At 34.5% G+C, this 17888-nt stretch overlaps 1 protein-coding gene across 1 annotated transcript in view; it reads left to right on the top strand.

Moving 5' to 3' along the window:
- The window catches only part of LOC140744806 (monocarboxylate transporter 12), a 42537-nt gene extending 24744 nt beyond the window's left edge, over positions 1-17793 (top strand). The window contains exons 4-9 of the mRNA XM_073076476.1: positions 10109-10197; positions 11061-11176; positions 12014-12199; positions 12493-13512; positions 13958-14083; positions 14548-17793. Of these exons, the coding sequence (XP_072932577.1) occupies positions 10109-10197; positions 11061-11176; positions 12014-12199; positions 12493-13512; positions 13958-14083; positions 14548-14699 (1689 nt within the window). The 3' untranslated portion in view covers positions 14700-17793. The remainder of the gene's footprint in view (positions 1-10108; positions 10198-11060; positions 11177-12013; positions 12200-12492; positions 13513-13957; positions 14084-14547) is intronic.
- The last annotated feature ends 95 nt before the right edge of the window (positions 17794-17888 follow it).

Below are 17888 nucleotides of genomic sequence, written 5' to 3'. Positions count from 1 at the left end.
ATCCCAGGTACGCACTTCTAATATTTCAAAGTGATGTAGTGACAAGCGTATTAGAAGTTAATTATCACGTGCTTAATCGGCGAAAAAAAATATCGTGAGGAAACCAGCATACCTTAGAAATCTTAAAAGTTTTCAAAGGAATGTCAAGTCTACCAATTCGCACTTGCCCAGCACGATGGACTAGGGCCTAATCCTTCTCATTCTGAGAGGAGACCTGTGCCCAGCAGTGGGAGATTAATGGGTTGATGATGATGATGATAGAGAGGATGAGATGAGAGATGAGATAGAGAGGTGATTGTCAAATTTTCATATAAAACCTTTCATCCTGCTTTAGTTCATGCTATTTTAATCATATAACAAATGTATTGATATTTCTTTTCTTTGTGTTTTTGATGTTTGTCCTTAACCTTTAAGGCCAGGTATTATCGTCTTGATTGAAGAGAGAATTGAAGCATCAATTAACTTTATAAGAACCGGTTCTGTACTATCAACATATAAAAATAAAGACGTTTAATACTTTACATGTGGTTGTGGTATAAAAGCACCTATAATACCACGTGTGTGTGTCATTGTAACTTGAATGGATCGGCGCCACGTGGAATGAAATTGTGTAATCAGTTTAAACGAATTACGGGAATTGATAATAATCACTCATCTTAAATCTTAGAAGTAGTTATTATATATGAAATTATTTATTGCATAGCACCCTGAACATGATTGGTCGGAGAGTAGATTGTCAATATGTCAATCACTGTATATCACTTTATACAAAATTATTATTGTAAATAATAGCCTTATTGCCTTGCTACTTGAATAGGTAAATAAATTATTATTATTGTTATTGATACTCATGTCTTCTTCCTTTTTTCATTTTGCTAGATGAAAAACCTTTGATTTAATTGTAACTGAAAAATAAATCACATTAAAACGTAACATATCTTTGGTTACGACTTACGATATAAAAATAAAATATTTCAAAATATGTATATCTACGTGGCCATTAAAACACGTACATTACTTTACTATGTATATTCGCGTAATTTTAGTGTAATACCGAGAGTCTAGCTAGAGACAGTAAGCAAATAAGTTTACGCACTTTTATTATCCACATCGACAAAACATTAAAGCTAGGTAAATTAAAAGCTTTTTTGCGTATAACATCGTCGACTCAAAGACAATCGCGCGCGCATTCTATTTTTAGTGAAACACAGACCACACCCTCGCGCCGCACACGCATGCTCGCTGACTCGGCGTCATAACCGTGCCTCCGCTCCGAAATGATAACATTTGACCACGTTTGATATCTTTATTTGAATAATCGCTGTTTTTCATATAGTTGTTTTTTAAAGTGGCAGAGCTCTTTTGTATTTTTTGGTAAGCTCTTGAGTTGCTACTTTGGTTTACTTGAAATTAAAGAAAAAAAGCACTTAGTTATTTAAATATATTTTTGTGTACGTATAGGTAAACTATAACAATTGAAGTCTTTGATAAAATTACTATTATCTAAAAGCTTTTATTACAACTACGTACACAGTAATTACGAGATAATTATGTACTTACTTACTTAATTTGTCTGTATTTTAAATAATGTACCTATAAAAGGCGTGGTACGCGTTGCATTCAGGGAGGTTACTACCATCTCTTAAATCAATATTATTTTAATCATACTTATACTTTTTTTGCAGGAAATTTAACTTTTTAAACAAAATATGACAATTTCAGTTAGTTTTATACAATGGACAAGCGAAAAAGTAATAAGGGTTTAAGTTTGTTCAACTGTGTATGACGGAATATTTTACTGTTTTAAGGAAGAAATAAAACTTTCTGAACTATGATGGTTTTAAAAAGATGGTGGTAGGCCCCCAGTTCCGACTATTGCAAATGTAGGTACTATAGGTACTATTTAATTGTCTGTATGTAAACTAAATAAATTAGAATGTTTCATTATTCGAAGAAATGTCATTGAAAAATGTAAATACAATTGAAGGAAAACCATAACTTACTGTACCTAAATATATTTAAATAACAGGAAAATAATATCCAATATAAAACATAATTCCAATACAACTTGTTAATTTTGGTAAATGTACTTGAATTAAAAAATATATACTTAGGCCTTAGCCAAAATGAATCAAGTATAAAGTACCTACCTACTATCTAAGAATAGGTTTGAAATGGGGAGGAAAAGTGTACGAATACGAGCTATAACTACCTATTGGTAATATGTTGTTATGGAATATAATATTTCAAGCGTAAATTTCAGTGAGTCAATGTCAATCGACATTTTTTTAATATAAAAATCTCGACAATGCTCTATATAAGATTGTTTTTGATCTCTTTGGTCATATGCCCAATCCCATTATTATTAATCAATCTATGTAACTTTTATCTACCAACGATCAAATCGAAATTTGTCAATTTCTACCAGGCCATAATTGTCATAATTCGATCTTTGGCAAGAAAACGATTGGATATATTTATTAACAACGACCGCTGGCGCGATTGGTCAGAATGTGACGTTTTGATCGCATTTGTCATTAAAGTGCAACCACAATCGTTCTGAACAATTGTTGTCGGCTATCTGCGATTACCATAATGTTAAGGCCAAGGTCTTCACGCCAGCTCGAGACACTTCTCACTGACCAGTCTGTTTCATTCATTCTTTTATTCGACATTCTATTAGTGGGCGGCGACCTTGTCCAATCTACGTCGTTCAATTTTGTTTTACAAATTATATACATAGGCATTTTTTATTTATAAACTAAATACAGTTACGTTTTACCGTTTGTCGATTGGTATATTTAATTTTATTATGACAGGTTCTTTCAGAGAAAGTAAAGTGTTAATAAATTAAATGATTAAGCAAAATACGTACAATTGAAAAGCAAGTAAAAATAATTTAAAAGACGTACGGTTTTAACAGGTTCATAGTCGTGGTGTCATCGACATTGTCGACTTTCGTGTGTGGAAAGGAGATAAACTATTGTGTGTGGAGACTTAAATAATTTTTGACATTACATATAGATATGTAATTAATGTCCTAAGCTTCAAGTTTCAGAATTTTGACACAACGATTTTAATTGTCTCCATTTAAATTGTCTGGTACGGACCGAAATTACAATGTACGTATTAATTCAATTTCGTGTAGGTATTTTAAACAATAGCTCTACCTACAGGCACGAGTTCTTGCCTTAATAAAATCGAGCGTTTCATTTTATTATTTCTCAAAGGCGTCTGACGTCTGGAGGCTGCGGAGGCTGGTCAATTAACTACACCCACCGCGGTACTTAGATGTCTGTTTAGAATTATACCACGATCGTAATTTAGGGTCGCCTTATTTGGGCCAATACGTAATTGGCTTTCAGGATAGGTATCTAAATTTTAAATCATATTGTTTTTGTGCTAGTCAGTTTCTTAGTTCGAAATGAAATTAGGGTGTGCTAAGCATAAAATATATTTTCCATATAGGTACGTATTTATTTTTTATAACATTGAAGTGACAAAACAAACTCTGCTAGGTCAAGCCCACTAAACAAAAATTCTGAACCCACGTGTGGTTTTCCAACAAATTTAAAATTAATAGTTTTGTAATTTATATCATCATTTTGATTAAATTTAGGTACTTTCTAGCATTAACGTTATCTGGCATCCTATTGCTGCATCAAAACGGCTACTTCACTCTTTTTTTATAATTGTGCAGTATCTTCCAAATCGACGGATTGTCACCTAATTTACATAATGTGGTGGTTTTGCCTTTTGGAATTACGAAGGTGCTATATTTCGAAAATCAGGTTTTAATTCATTGCCCTTGCAATGTCATCGTTGATAGTTTATCAGCAAACCTGTTTTGGGATATGTTGGAATATTCCGTAACAATATTATATGTTAAACGAGTTATCCATTATATAACGAAAAACTCGTTTGCGGGCTGTCTGCAATAAAAAGATCAAAGTTAGGTACCACATTCTTTTATAAATTTTAGCACATCCCTATTAAATGTATATAGTTTATGGTTAAACACCCCTTATTATTAGTATCTAGTAGTATTGTCTATACACGGATAAAATAATAATAGTAAAGCAAAAATTTTAATAAGGGCTCCTTATATATTAATATGCCTTACCCTTTATGCTAGATCACGATAGCTTTGCCCTGCTGTTAAAATATAAAAATAAATATGTGCCAATAACAAAGAGTTCTACAATTTACAAATAACCTCATTTCTGTCATATATTATTTAGAAAAAATCTATGTACAAGAGTAATCAACGAGTTCACAACCCGTGACGGTGTTAGTTTAATCGCTCTAGTCCGTCGCACGGGCTTAATTTGAATGTCGCATGTTTAATACGGAATACGGTGAGTTTAGTAAAAGTTTCCACGGATTGTAAGTGCATGGAGTACAGTCCATGTGGGTTCAACGTACGGCATCGACCCCGAGACGCCATTATTGCATTTTCGATCGGTATCGTTACGAATCGAATCGTTTTTACTAGATGATCGACATAGATTCTCGGCTAATCGACAGGTATAATATCGGGTTGGTTTAGATTTTTTGCAGTTTTCTTCTGTAATTGTTCTATTTTTGTACAATATATTTTTTGGGTAATTTTTTACTAATTTAGAAAAAATATTGAAGATTTCGACTTTTATCTTTTCGGGATCTTTTAACTTTAGTATGTTGAATGTAATTTATCTTAAATTAAGTAAGTTCTATATGCATACTTTTTCATGTAGGTTTACACGATAGAGTTATATAAATATAAGTTTCTATTAATGAACTTTCAGACATACTTAAGTCTTTTTACTATGCAAAAATATAATGTGGAAAATTTTACACAAGCTATAAATTACTTAAAAAGTTAAAAGTAACACGTGTCGTAGAACATGAATTTATGAAGTTATGTCGGTCGCCTACGATTTACAATTCAATTCATGAGAAAACAAAAATATACCAAGTCTGCCTCTGACGTAAGCATTTACGCCCTATTACTAACGCTAATAGTAAGCAGAAATAGTCAAATTTCAATTTTTGATAGGCAAAAATAGGGCAGTCGAATTTATTTAATAACGAGTGTACATAGTAAATTAAATAATTTTACTGTGGGATATAAGTGCAGAAATCGTTTATAACATTAATTCGATGTATTAGTGTCAAAACAGATGAAATTCTCAAAACCTTATGCACTCAAAAATGAATTTATCGCCATCTACACTGCTAGGTTCCAAAAATGATAAAAATATTAATACGACCATGTACCAATACCAGCTGTTACGACGAGTGAAAATAACCTTCTTAATCTACTTAAAAATAAATACATGTTGTTGTAAAACAGTGCGATAACTTTACTTAAAGTACTTAAATTATCTATTAAAAGAATTATATAATTTATTGCATTTATATCTTATCCCGACTGCACTGACCTCTCAAATAGATAAATGCGTCGCGTTAAAAATAAACCCATTTTGTCGGTCACAAAGCGCAACTATTGGGCTATTGCCAGATAACTAACAAAAAATATTTCAAACCTACTTACTGAGTTACGTTTTGTAATACGAGTAGCTTCGAACTTATTTTTGAAGCGTTACTCACGTTCTAGAAATTTTTGTTAGCGCCTAATGACTGGGGTTTATCGTCGACGGCTAATGAACCAACATTACATCCTTAATTACTCGTAACCTAATTCGGTTTTAAACTGTTTAGTTTTCGGTGACTTGTAGGTAAATGTTCTGTTAAACTTTTACGGAAATACGTACCAGATATAACTAGCGATATCTACGTATAAGGTAGGTTAGCAAATAGTACGTATAGGATCTGGTTGGTAGGTAATTACACTGCGATACGTAAATAAAGCAATCAATGAAAATCAATTAAAAATATTATTGTAAGTTGTTAGCAAAACAAAGATGCAAAACAGACCTCTCGAACTGGTAACAGAGAGATATCAGTAAATAAACATGATTTGCATTGCACTATTATTATTGAAGGCAGTGCAAGGTCAAGAATGCAATCGCATGACCAGTAAACAATGTTTGTAAGCCTTCAACAAATGTCTCTACATTTTTAACCACACCTTTATTTGAAGCACGTGTCGCGAACTTGTAAACAAGCAACTCTACCATAGCTTAATAAGGGCAAGTCTTAGTAACGGTAAACTATGAACTTTAATCAAACAAACAATAACCTACCTGCCTTGTTTGTAGCTTTCATCAATCATACGTTTGAGCCCCTTTGAAAGCCTTATTACTTAGATCAGACAATAGAATCTTAATATGAATATATTAATAGATAATTTATTTAGAACCCTCTACTCCGACTCCGAAGGCACCACCGCCGAAGACACTATTTCTACCTAACAACACCAGTAGCAGTGATACGCAACGCTTTGTTCCGTATTGAAGGGTGTGGTAAAAGCTTATAAAAGGATTTCCACCTTGGCCAACCTCAGGTAGGAATCTAAATTAATCTGTGGTCGACTACAGATGTCCATGAGGGGCAGTAGCCATTTTCCATCAAGTGGACTGCTGCTCGTTTGCTAGTTTCATGTCATAAAAAAATAAAAATATAACTTAGAATCAGCCTTAAGTCTATGATAGAACAAGTTTACAAACATATATTATTTTACAATTTGTTAATAATCGATGATTGTTGGTGTACTTCGAATGGTAATCGTTTGGTTGTTTATGCAGTACTTGTAACTTGACTAGTTAAGATCCCGTTATGCCAATAGTCCGCGAATGACCTAACGAGAGGCCACCGTATGCATCATGGTCAAAGTAAATAGGAACAACCATGCAGGCTTCACTACAATGCGCCGTGGAGAGGTAAAAATGCTAGTAGTAATGACGCTAAACTGTACCCTACTGCGTTGAATAAGGTTCTAAATTCATTAGACTTTTTCAACTTCTTGCAACCTTCTCACAGTAAGTTAAGTAATGTGCGTCTAGACATTGCAAGTTAACTATTACGGTACACGCGTTTCTACGTGGCTACAATGCGCTGATTGCCAGTAGTAAGTAATAGATACTGTACCCTTACCATGAGTTTTTACGTTTTGACAAATATGACTGTTTTGGTATTTGTTTACGTATTGACCGATACGATTTCCTAGTTCTGACACAATCCACTAGGGGCGCTGATTGGAAATTGTATGGGTAAATACGTAAACAAATACCAATACAGTCATATTTGTCGAAACGTAGAAACTCATGGAAGGGGTACTGTTGACACGATGAAATTCAATGAAAACCTAACTTTTATTGTAATATTGGAGTACCAAACGAGCATGCAGTCCACCTGATGCTAAGTGGTCTCTGCCGCATATAGACATCTGTAATCTTTGCTACTCCTGATGTCGTCATGTCTAAGATGGTCGCTTCATACGTAAATTCAAATTCATCCACCGAAATGCAGAACTGCTTAACGCTGAAAATGCATGTGGCGGTAATACCTCACCGGTCGAACCATACTGGCTCTACCGCTACTTAATATCTGTAGTATGTACCTACTGATCGACTTGAAGCACAACTTTCGGTAAATTACAAACGCACTTCAATCAATAGAGCAAAAAAACATAATATAGGAGTCTAGAATCATGGAGACCTCTACATTCTAAATACGCATATTCTGTTACAATAAATCTTCATTAAATGGTAAATAATACTTATGTATTATTTACCATTTAATGAATTGATGATTTTATGGATAACACTAAAACTATTGTAGATACATTGTTCCACGTACATTTTGATGTAAACATAATAATTATAAAAACGCGGCAAACAGGGGCCTCGCCGGCAGAATGTGCGTCATCCATAGCTTTTTATGCGCACAGCTTGTGTTTTCACAGAATAAATTGGCCACAAACACACGTATCCAATTCATAGGCGGCGAGGCGTGAACGTCGCACGCTTCCGTAAGCATCGGTGGCGCCGTGCATATGCTAGGGTTAGGTGTTAGGTCTCGTTCACACTATCTTATGTCTAGGTAAACGTAGTTTTAAAAGTAAAAGTAGACGTAGTAATACTACAAATAATACTTTGCACTCGATATTGAAAAACGCATTAATGTCTATATATAGTTGAAATGAGTTTGAGGACAATCCCCCATTGTCATTGTAAATTGATTCGAAATAATTTACCTATAACTAAAGTCATTTGCCGAAAGGTGTCATTTCAGTGCCTCACAGAGTCGAGTTTATGTAATTACATATCTACCTGCAATAAAACTAAGTTTTAAGTCAAAGTAGTAGCATTTCTTCATTAATGACAAAATCGCAGAACTCGCTGCTTATTACTTACGACGCACTGAGGACGCCTTAACCAATACTCAATGTTTTATCAACACTAAAATGCGTTCCTAATATGCCTTTAATTAACCAAAGAATGAATAGCGGCGTACGGACATTCACACTACTGTCACATATCAAGGCTACTAGGTTACATGAGAGGTTTCAAAACGGAAATGTTTGCATCTGGGAAGTGTCACTTCCATGTTACTGAGTTTTTGTCTTGATGTTTAACTAATCCGTATTATTTCCTGAGCGATAAACGTCTCATAATGAATAATAATCTAGGAATAATTATTTATTATCAATTGATGTGTGCGACTGTAATTGCGATTTAACTACTAATGTCTAAGCTTTTAATGCTTCTTTGTAATATTATGTAGTTATTAAAACATATAAAAAAATATTGTACCTATTTCTGACTTTCTATAGATAGGTACATGCAAAACATAAATTGAATCATTTCATTTATAAAAAGTCACTAAATAATTGTTAATTTGTTACATATTTTTATATGAGATTAAATAATTATAAAAAAATAAATAGGGACAGAGACAGACATACAGTATTCACATTACTTTCATAAGTGAACATGAACTGATTTTTTTAGACGCATCATTATCATAAATAGAGCAACTTACAGGGAGTACTGAAAATAAATTTTATCCTAAAATATGTGGACTACGACAAAAATATAACTATAAGAGATGTATAGACTGGAGAGTATAATATATCTATAGATTGTATCATCCGTGTTTCCGTGTGTGTTAAGAACAACAATAAGGAAGCATGATTTTGACATTTAGGTCTCAACCAAGAACGACCTGTGGGCAGATTGTGATTTACCTTCTAGAACCTCTACAATATAAAGAACCTTTAAATCAAAACGTTAAATAGTAAAATACAAAGGTTTACTTTCGCAAATTATAGTCTTAACTATATTATGCAGAGGTCAAAACAAAATCAGATTAATTCAAGACAAATAAATGTGAAATTGGATTAATTTAAAATACTTACGTAGGTATTGCAGGAATTTATTCATGATAAGTATTTATTTTTGTCAAGGTGACTGGTAACATATTTTGAATACTTATATTGAATACATTGACTGTACTTAAATCATTTTCAAATAATTGTATGTTTCCAAGTCTAATTCATAAGCGTACAGCGAGTGGTAACATTCAGTATCCTTAAAAAAGGTAACGTATCTACTTCTGTGTTTATTGTAATATGTTCCGAAGAACAAAAAAACAAACAAAAATGCAATGGAATGGAGACGGTGAATCGCATTTAATTTGTACATATTTCTAGCATAATATTCTAATCGTGTGAGCAGTGATAGTCTTGTGGTTAAGATACTTGGCCTCTCGTTCGAGGTGTGCGAGGTTCAAATCCCAGGCACACTCTCTGATTTTTGCAAAACTTTGTCCCTATTAGAAATTAATTACTTGCTTAATCGGTGACGGAAAACATCGTGAGGAAACCTGCATATCTGAGAGATTTATATAAAAAAATCTCAAATGTATGTGACGTCTACCAATACGCACTTGGACGGCGTTGTGGACTATGGCCTAGTCTGTCTCATTATGAGAGGAAACCCGTGTCCAGCAGTGGGACGATAATGAGTTGATGATAATGATGATTCTAATCGACAGAAATGGAAGTTCTAAACCATACATAACAAGCGTAGCAGAGACCAATTATTAATATTTAACTATGTTTGGAACTATGCTAAGTATAATATGAGTAATAGTATGTCTAAAGTTTCTATAATTTATCTTCATTAAAATATTGAAATCAATTTACCCCTTTGTTCAACAGGTCACGGGGAGTGTAGTGGCGCCTGTAAACTCGCTACTATCTGGATTCTACCTTTTGGCTGGACCCTTCGTCTCAGCTTTAGCGAACAAGTAAGAAACCATTGCTTTCCTAATACTTATGTTCTTAAACCTAAAGAAGGCCGACCGAGATCGCATTGACGCTTTCGAAATGTGGTGCTGGAAGAAAATGTTGCATATTCCCTGGACTGCATTCCGCACCAACAACTCCATCCTTCGAGAGCTCAATGTGCATACCAGACTCTCTTCTATATGTCTACGAAGAGTACTGGAGTTCTTTGGTCACATTGCAAGGAAAGACGGAAACAACCTGGAACAACTAACGGTTATTGGCAAGGTGGACGGTAAGCGACCGAGAGGCTGTAGTCCAATAAGATGGTCGGACCAAATCCGTGCGACACTCGACACGAACCTGCACGAGGCTCTTCACGTAGCAAAGGATAGGCGTAGATGGCGTGACATCATCCATAGAAAAATGACTCCATCACGGGGGGATCACGACCCTCAGTAATGGGAAATACGACGCGAGGAGGAGGATGTTCTTAAACCTAAGAATTTTAAATTCAGTTACGCATTTAAAATAGTAAAGCTGCATCCACTTGATGTTAAGTGGTCTCTTCCGCCAATAGACATCTATTTATTTTGAATAGGATAGTATCTACTTACTCCTATCTTAAATTGATCACAAATACGTTGCTATCAGATGCCAACTTACTGTCATTCATTACCTTATATTAATAATATAGGAACCCCATAAATGCCTAACATATACCTCTAGAACTATTTGTAATTTTCCGCGTTATATGTGTAGGTATATATGAATGTGACATATTACACTATACATATACAGTAGTATTCGCTAAATTAGTTCAAAAATATTTTTGTTGAATGAGTCCGTTTAAAACATAACTAAACAGCATTTTATTTGATTACAGGTACGGTTTCCGTGTGGTGACCATTTTGGGTTGTGTCATATCGAGCGTTGCGTTTGCCCTCAGCTACTACGCTACAAGTGTTATATATCTTTACATAGTTTATGGAGTCATTGGCGGTAAGTTTTTTTGATGTGAAACATCTATAGCCGCACGTAAAACCGATTTCTGGCGTGGCGACGCATGCCGTACGCTACCACGCTATACGATGGTATATATATACAGTCTATATGCAGTAGTGTGTACGCCATGCGCAATCGAATTCAATAAATAGTCATCGTTATCTGGAAAAAAATCGTAATATTTTATTTTATCATTATGACATATTTAGTTCCTATCACAATATGTTCTTTTCTGCATATTACTTTTACAAAATAATGTCGATGTTTCACATCTGCCATCTGCCATCTGCGTCCCGTCACGGCTCACATTTTTTTTTAATAATATAGGAATAGCAGACGAACATGTAGTCCACCTGATGGTAAGTGGCTACTGCCGCCCTGGACATTTGTAATCCCCAGATAGGATTAGATATTCCTATTTTAAGTCGGCCACAGATGCGCCGCTACTCCTGAGGACTAAGCTGGTCTCCCTTACCACACCCTTCAAACCAGAACACACCAGCGTTTAACACTGCTGTTATGAGGCAGAAATAGGTGTGTCGGTGGTGCCGCCGGAGTCGAACCACAAAGTACACGCGTTTCATCAAACTCTAAAAATATATTTTTTATAAGTAACGAACCAGTTATTGGTGAGTGGACTCTGTCATCTACGACACTACTTAAAGCAAGCAAGTACGTAAAATGTATCAATTTGAAGATTAATTTTCATTGCTAACCTTTCAACAACGATATTAACGATAGGTATAATATATCGGATTCAATAAATCTATATTAATATAATTAGTATTTATATGGTTTATCGTCCATAGATTTATACATTTTCTTTGTTTCTAGGTATCGGCCTCTGTATGATATACACTTCATCAGTATTGACCGTTGGATTCTACTTCGAGAGATGGCGCGCTCTGGCTACTGGTTTGTCCTTATGTGGTTCTGGAGTGGGGACATTTGTCTTCGCGCCTGTCACAAAAATGCTTATCGATAAGTACTCTTGGGACACTACACTTCTGGTTCTTGCGGGTAAGCGATACTCCTAGTTTTTTATAAAAAATAAATTATATTATAAAAAACTAAAAACTACACTTTTATAGTGAATCAAACTGAAAGATAAAATTGTTGTAATCTAGTAGCTTTGTTATGAACTTAACGATGAACTTTGTATTACATGAAAAAAATGCTTTGTTCGACCGCAACTTCTTACTACTAATTAACATTACGCTGCCATTGTCTCTCCCGGAATAAATTAAAAAATATTTAATTAAATACACACACACTCTATGGACCATTTTACTCATATTTCATTTTGTTTTCAGGTTTAATCCTTTTATGTGTAATCTTCGGCGCCATGTTCAAGCCGATAAAGCCCGTTCGAGTTACCCTCGCCGATCAAAACGAGGAAGACAACTCACGTCGCCACGAAGAAGCTGTCGAGAAATTAAACTCCATGTTAAAACTGCATAATAAACTTGACTCCGGAATTTCGATGCCGGCAGAAATGAGATTCACGAATAAAGTGAGCCCGCATACTTGGATGGGAGTAGCGAACAACACAAGATATCCGACTGCAGAAGAAGTTTTTAAAGGAAGTAACTCACACCTGAGCAGGCGTTCTTCTGCTACCGCTGGCACATTGAAGAATCATCTCGGGAACAAACCGCTATTCATTGCTGTACCAGTCGCTGAAAAGGATGAACAAGAAGACTCTAACAGTAACATCGATAATGCGGAACCCCTCATCGCTTCATCCATCAAAGTAGTGCCAAGGGAAGCGCGGCCGCGACGATCTCACGCTGATCTTGTAGCCAGGCCCTTTTACCGTGACGACATCTTCTTCGGTGGAAGTTTAGCTAGGTTGCCTCAATACACTTCTAGAACATCCCTCGGTTATCACATGGCCGTTACACATGTCCCCACTCAAGAAGATGCGCAAGAAGAGACCTCTGGCAAGTGCCGCCTTTGTCCCGAAGCTGTTAAACGAGCATTAGCCACTATGTTGGATGTGAGTCTCTTCCGATCACCGACCTTCAACATCCTGGCTGTGAGCGGGTTCTTTACCATGTTAGGATTTTTCACTCCATATTATTATATGGAGAAACGAGCGATGATCCATGGCGTAGACAGTACAACCGCTGTGTGGTTGATATCTTCAATTGGAATTTTTAATATTGTTGGAAGAATCGCATGTGGACTCGTTTCGTCCATGCCGAAGGTCTCTCCCCTGTGGCTCAACAATATTGCTCTGTCCGCTGGTGGCATCGCGACAATCTTCAGCGGTCTCAGTTATAACCTAACGTACCAATTTGGATACACCGCGATATTTGGACTTGCTGTCGGTGAGTTTATAATTTTTAATATTTTATTAATAATATAACGTCTAAAAACGGATTTAGGAGTAATAAGGGTTTAACACACAATTGTTTTTCTTTTGTGTAGCGGCGCCCGTAATGCATGGACTTAATATCGTTATGATCAGTTCTAGGGCGTATCATTTAGGTACGCATTTGTCTTCAAGCATGTCCGTCTTATCCACCGAGTCCTTACAATCAGTCACATAAACATTCTAAATAGTCCATAACACAAAGGATTCGCTGTTATCAATATGAGACAATTTATTAAGTCATTGTATATATAAGTTTTTTATTAGAACCTAATACCTATATAGTTGAATTTATTTTAGCTTAATTAATTATTATTTCAATGTCGTATTTGTAGATATATTGTAACTAATAGACAATTTTATATTATAGCTGATTTTTATACCGTCATTTATATTTTCAGCGTGTTTCGCGTCGTTGCGGTCCATCTTGGTGGTGGAGTACATCGGTCTTGAACAGTTGACGAATAGTTTTGGTCTATTCCTTCTCTTCCAAGGCCTTGGAGCTGTACTTAGTGCTCCTATTTCTGGTAAGTGTATTGGAATTGTAATATATAAATTAAAAACAGTAAACATAAGTAACAAACGATCATGGTTTTCAGTTCATGGTAAATGGTGACTGCCGCCTATTCTAAATAATATTTGATTTTTGTCGTCATCGTCAATTCTTTGCTGTCCGTCTGGGCACGGGTCTCCTCTCATAATGATAACGATTAGATTATAAACCACAGCACTGGCTAAGTGCGTATTGGTAAACTTCACATACCTTTAAGAACTTATTTTTGTATGAAGATCTTTTGAGTATGCCACCCGTACTACTTATGATGTTTTCCTTCGCCGTTAAAGCAAGTAGTAATAAATTTCTAATACGCACCTAACTTTGAAAAATCAGACGCCCAGGCACGTCTGATTTGATCGAGAGATCGAGTCACAATCACTAGGATATCACTGCTAGTTTTTCGAGTTACTTATAAAATGCTAATCATTGTTTCAGGTGCACTCTACGATTTGACTGACGGGTACGACGTATCGTTCTATGTATCTGGCGCGTTTATTCTGTTCTCCGCGGTCATGTGCTACCCTGTGGATTACATCAGCCGATGGGAGAAGACGCGAAACAAGCTAACGAATTCGCAGAAAGCGTGAACTATTAATAAACTGCCTTGAAGAAATTAAGAAAGACTCGCCAAGGAGTACAATACCTACAGGGTTTCCAAACTTGCAGAAATTCGAATGGCTGTCGAATCACTCTGTTGAATGAATGGTGTATAACTTAAGATATATCTGTGCTCGCATATTTGGTAGAAGTCAAAACTTAGTTAAACAGCCTGTATAGTAATATAAAATTAGGTCCTATTCTTGCCTACTCGTGTGTCATGAAAAGGTCGAATGTTTTTAAGTACTAAAGTACCAAATGTAACTCTTATGTTATGTCTAGGTCTCGATGCTTAGTAAATGTTCTAGTTTTTCTGAGTCTCATAATTTATATAATGATGAGTCATCAACTTTAATGCAACATTTAGATACTGGCATAGTAGAAACGAATTCGTTTACATGGGTACTCTACATTGTTTGGCAAGTTAGCCAGCGAAGAACTCGCAATGTTATTGTTGCATTAAAATAAGTACGTACTATCAGGCTGAATATATTATGTTGTACAAGTTAACAGCAGCGGTAATTAGTTTATAAGTGTCAGTTTTATGACGTTTAAAACAATTCGTTGGTCGGTAGTCAGCATTGCTTTATGTTTCATATTTTACTTAATAGTTTTATCATTATCTATTAAAGGTAATTATTATAGAATGTAGGAATTAAAACTAAATTACTGAATCTGATGTGGCGAATTTTACACAATATTACGTACAAAATAGATTTTAAATGTGGATTTTACATTTATCGATAAAATATACTTATTGTTAGATAGGTACATATATTTTATATCGTAAATTGTAATAGGCTCTAAACTGCCAATTATACAATCATACATTTTATTGAATGTAACAAGGAATATCTAAAAAAAATAATGTATTTTGTAACATGATTTAAAAACAGCGACATGCTTTGTGAACAAATTTGATCGATTTATATTTAATATTATCACTAAACGCCGTCATATATACTAATTATAATGTTGAATATGTTTTAATTTGCTATAAGTGTGTTTATTTAAAGTACTTAAGTTCAGTCAAATTAAATGGAGTATAATCCGGTAAACATTTCTTAATAAGTTTTAGTAAACAAATGTTTAAATCGTTAAGAAATGCTTGTGTGAATGCCTCTTTTGCTCTTCCAAATCGTGACTTCCTGCTGGGTAACCAGTAAACCAATGCTAAATACAAGTTTCCTCTGCTTTCCATGCTCCACCACGCTGCCCAAAAATTGGTGGAGATTTACTGCCTATATCACTAAAATTATATTTTAATTACATTCCCCGTAGAAGGTAAGCCAATATCTATTTGACTTACTGCAAACCATAGGCGTCTATTGTTTAAAATGGCTCAGTTAAGTCGGAGTATTGCATTTAAATAGAATTAGTGAATAAAGTACAATGACTCGAAATATTAGGCTCCCCGTAGAAACCTATGGAAATTAAAATCGTAGGTGCAGACACGATTTGTTTCTAAAACATAAGTAATGTAAGTTAAAACGTAGCACGCAATCGATTTAATTATCGCGGAGTTTTTAATGACTGCAAATTTTATGTTACTCTGCAGTCTCAATTTCAATGTTTTTTGTACGCATATTGGAAATAGGTATGTACCTTCACAGAGCCTTAGTTATTGTGACTAGTTTAGGTTTCAGTTACAATTGGATTGGACTTATAAATCAGATGTAGGTAGATATATTGAATTTACAACTTGTAACGTTAAGTTACGTTGATTTTATCAATGTGTGGTGCTACACATAGGCTACTGAATAGGTATATTACCTGCATAGATTACTATTCTTATAGGAATTTTATGTACCCTTGTCCATATTAGTGCTTAATATCAGACTATTTTGTTAATAATAATTTAAGTATGTTTAGCATATCAGTGTGCGGTATGGTACGACTGTTAGTGATAACCGTAACATTAGTAGGATATTCAACTTTAGTTGTTATCGATGTCTGTGCCTTATTGTATGAAGTGATACTGGATTCTATAGGCGAGTATGTACCTAGGCGTTAATAATATCTTAGATATTTTGTTTAATTTAACACATTTGTATAACATTATGCCTAATTGTTACTATGAAGAAAAAGTTCCAAATAGACAACTACCTACCCATTGTCTGTACTTTGTTTTTTTGTTTCTAGAACAGGAATGTAGTTAATTATCAAACCCTCTTAGATTAAGTGCTACGACTGTGGCTGTGGATTATTGTAGTGTTTTATTTGTAAATAAGAAATCATAGTCCTTCGTCTTCTCATTTATTTACAATATAAATTCTAAATAATATTATTTGTTTTACTTTATCGTCGGGCAACACGGTACACTGGGTATTCGTAACATAAAAATCTTTAACAAGTGTGCATTTTATTTGTAGCGCCTTATATTCCTCAATAAAGGTACGTCCACACAAAGCTTAATTTAAGAAATTTAATACGTGAGATCGACTGTGAGAATTAAATAATGGTATCTAGAAAAGGTCTTTCAACGATTTCGAGAAATGGCGTACCTATATCTTTTAGTCCTCTTGCCCTTTCTAATTTGTTTATTGATTTGTTCCTAACCGGCGCTAAATGTGCCTATAAATGAACGTGCAGTTTATCTAATATGTATTTATGAGTGTTAGGCCGGACATAAAATTACAATGATCTAACCTACCTCATTCTGTATTTTTTCAGTGTCCAAAATAATAGTTGTATACCTAACATTTTTAAAAATGTTACCTTACAAGTCAAGACGAAGCTTTACGAAAATAAATAAGCCTATAGTTTCTTGCATATATTGCTGTGATTCCATTTATAAGTGTACTTAATCATAATTGTTCTTAAAATGTCAGTTGTATGTATATAACTCAGTGCCCTATTTTATACGGAGTGACTATGATTTTTTTACATTTTGCGAGAATGTACACCACAGTGCCATTTTGAATGACGTAATTTACTTGTATTTTTAATTATTAGGATTTATATGGAGGTATTTTCCTATATATTATGTACTTCTATTAAAATAATAGTTATTGAGGTATTTAACATCACATCTGTATGTACAATAAACTTGTATCAAATATGAATAAATACCTTTGTTGTTTATATTCTGTATTACTTTAATATAATCACATTATTTTACAAACATTTTTTTATCTTTGCATTGTCAGCTTCAGATGGCATTAATGAAAATGAAAACT

This window comes from Epargyreus clarus, unplaced genomic scaffold (genome assembly GCF_041222505.1).
Source record: "Epargyreus clarus isolate Ecla_fem2 unplaced genomic scaffold, WU_Ecla_fem_2.2 ptg000009l, whole genome shotgun sequence".
Taxonomy (NCBI): Eukaryota; Metazoa; Arthropoda; class Insecta; order Lepidoptera; family Hesperiidae; genus Epargyreus; species Epargyreus clarus.
Note: the sequence above shows the minus strand (reverse complement) of the source record. Positions and strands in the feature narration are given on the sequence as shown.